This window comes from Wasmannia auropunctata, unplaced genomic scaffold (assembly GCF_000956235.1).
Source record: "Wasmannia auropunctata unplaced genomic scaffold, wasmannia.A_1.0 LD278770.1, whole genome shotgun sequence".
Classification (NCBI taxonomy): domain Eukaryota; kingdom Metazoa; phylum Arthropoda; class Insecta; order Hymenoptera; family Formicidae; genus Wasmannia; species Wasmannia auropunctata.
In genome coordinates, this window is record NW_012084120.1 from 1 (window position 1) to 2451 (window position 2451).

Here is a 2451-nt window from a genome sequence, read left to right on the forward strand (position 1 = left end):
TGTATAAGAGAAGATGTAACATTTTTCGATAACTTTAGCAATCTTTGTGCAGACGCTATAGAAAAAAATGTCGATGGACAAATGTTTGATCTGAAACCGCATATAATGCAATACTCATTTGATATATTTTTAGGTGAGAATCGTAATGCGTGTGTGTGCACTTGAAAAATCTTATCTGTATAATCTGATTTATAACGAACTTTAATATCAAATTTCTGTTACGATTTATGCTATGATTAAATGTCAAAAGTTGATAAATGTTAATTCACAGCGTCGGTTGTGGGTATTCAGAAAACGGCGAATAAAGATGAAAACGACCTATTACATTTGGGGTATAAAGATGGAAACGAGCTATTACATTTGCAGAAGAAGTATGTAACTTTAATTACACATTATTTCATATGTTGAATTCGATAATCCATAATTATTTCAGATTATTCGAACTCTCATGCAGCAGATCATTAAAACCGTGGCTACAGTTGGAATGGATTTTTTCTCTGACTAAAAACGGAAAAGAAACATATACCGCTCAAAAGATTATGCTGGATTTCATTTACAACGTAAAGTTCAAATGTTTTTTGGAAAATAATTGATCATATAAATTGATTTATTGAGTTTATCATATAAATATAATTTATGCGGTCAAAGTAAATACGCGCATTTTTAGGATCTTTAGCTTTTATAAGTAATGTAATAAACATGCATTCTAATGCGTATTCATATGCTGTTCACGAACTAAAGTTCGCAAATTTGGTACATAAGCGGTAGTGCGTATTTAATTACCATACTGGTGTTTGATCTTCAAAAATAATTTTATTAGTAGTTGTAAATTCCGACATTTCTTCAATTTTTTAAAATATTTCCTGATTTCAGTTTCTGCTGCAGCACTTTAAATGATTCCAGCATTACAACAATTCACTTGCGTTCATGACAGTTAGGGAACTTTTGGCCAACAGTAAATTATCATGGTCAAACATTCCTTTTACTCACTAAATCTTCCTTTCTGTAATATTCTTTTACTCGTAAAAAAATTTTTAATATTTTTTTGTATTTAAAAAAAAACGTGGAAAATTTTTTTAGAACTGTAATAGCAAAGTGAATTTGAAAAATATTACAAAGGATAGAAGAAGTGCTAGAATTTACATATAGCATATATTAAAAAATGGATTACTTTAAAGGTCATAATTCAGCCTTAAAATATTTATTAAACTATGTCACAAATGCACCAATTTTAATATAAGACATTATTATTGATATTTTTATATAATTTTGTGTTTTTGTAATAAGAATAGATTTTTCATTAAGGAATATAATTTGCATTTTTTTTACAAATTATTTCAATAATAATGTCATGTTAATAATAATTCAGTAATGTTAATAATAGTACTGTCCACATTATATACATGAATGTGCTTTTTAATATAGATATCACCAGGAAAGGCGACAAACCGTACTGTTTCACAATATAACAATAATTACAATGTAACAGATAATTTCCAGGAAATAAAACCTATTTTTAAGAATTATTGGGATTATGTGGCGCGAGATGATGTTACGAAATTCCATGCAGTGAGCGAAGAGAACTTCTTAGACGATCTTTTAACTTTTTTTTCTACTGTAATTTGATTTATTATATAAAAGTTTCTGTTATCCAAATAAATTTGTATTACAATTAATTCATGTTTTGCAGATTGTAAATAATATTACGGAAATAACATCCTTTACTATGCTTATGCTGGCAACACATACAGATGTACAAGTTAGTGAAATTATTACAGCACAATAAGCACATTGTATATACAGAAACATATTTACAGCTGCGGGTTGTAAAAAAAAAAACAATTTAAAACGATAAAAATTTTTCATTTTATTGTATTTTATATTCTGGTAGAGTAACTTTTTCTCTCTCTCTCTCTTTTTACCTATCTATCTATCTTTTAATAATCGGTTGTTTAGCTTATTGTTTAAATTTATTGTTTCACTTTAATTTTTGAAAAATATTATATAACTTTCTGTATTTTAGATTATGTGTTTTCGTTTTATTTCCTAGGAAAAACTGCGACAGGAAATATCAGCCACATTCGATAATGATAAGGTTGATGCCCAACGACTGTTAAACATGCAATATTTTCAAATGGTGTTTCAAGAGACTTTAAGATTGTTTCCTATATCACCTATCATTATGCGTCAACTTACAGGAGATATAAAACTTGGTATTTTTATAACACACACATAGTTTATTGAGTCAATATGGGCGAAATTAGGGTAAATTAGGTAATAGATTAATGTAATAATACTTCATCAAGTTACGAAAAAGAGTTTTACTGATTCCAGAATCGTGTACTTTGCCGGATGGATGTTACATTATGATTCCAATATTTGTCATTCATCGTAACCCTGCGTATTGGCATAACCCGCTGGAATTTATCCCCGAACGATTTTCGGCCGAAA

At 28.4% G+C, this 2451-nt stretch overlaps 1 protein-coding gene across 1 annotated transcript; it reads left to right on the forward strand.

Annotated features, from left to right (window-relative positions):
* Window positions 1-271: 271 nt before the first annotated feature.
* On the forward strand, window positions 272-2213 carry LOC105461759 (the record flags this gene model as incomplete). Its single annotated transcript, XM_011708268.1, has 5 exons — window positions 272-371; window positions 434-560; window positions 1426-1569; window positions 1691-1759; window positions 2051-2213. Coding segments are annotated over 5 exons (603 nt in total), but the record flags the coding sequence as incomplete, so codon positions are not given.
* Between the last annotated feature and the right edge of the window lie 238 nt (window positions 2214-2451).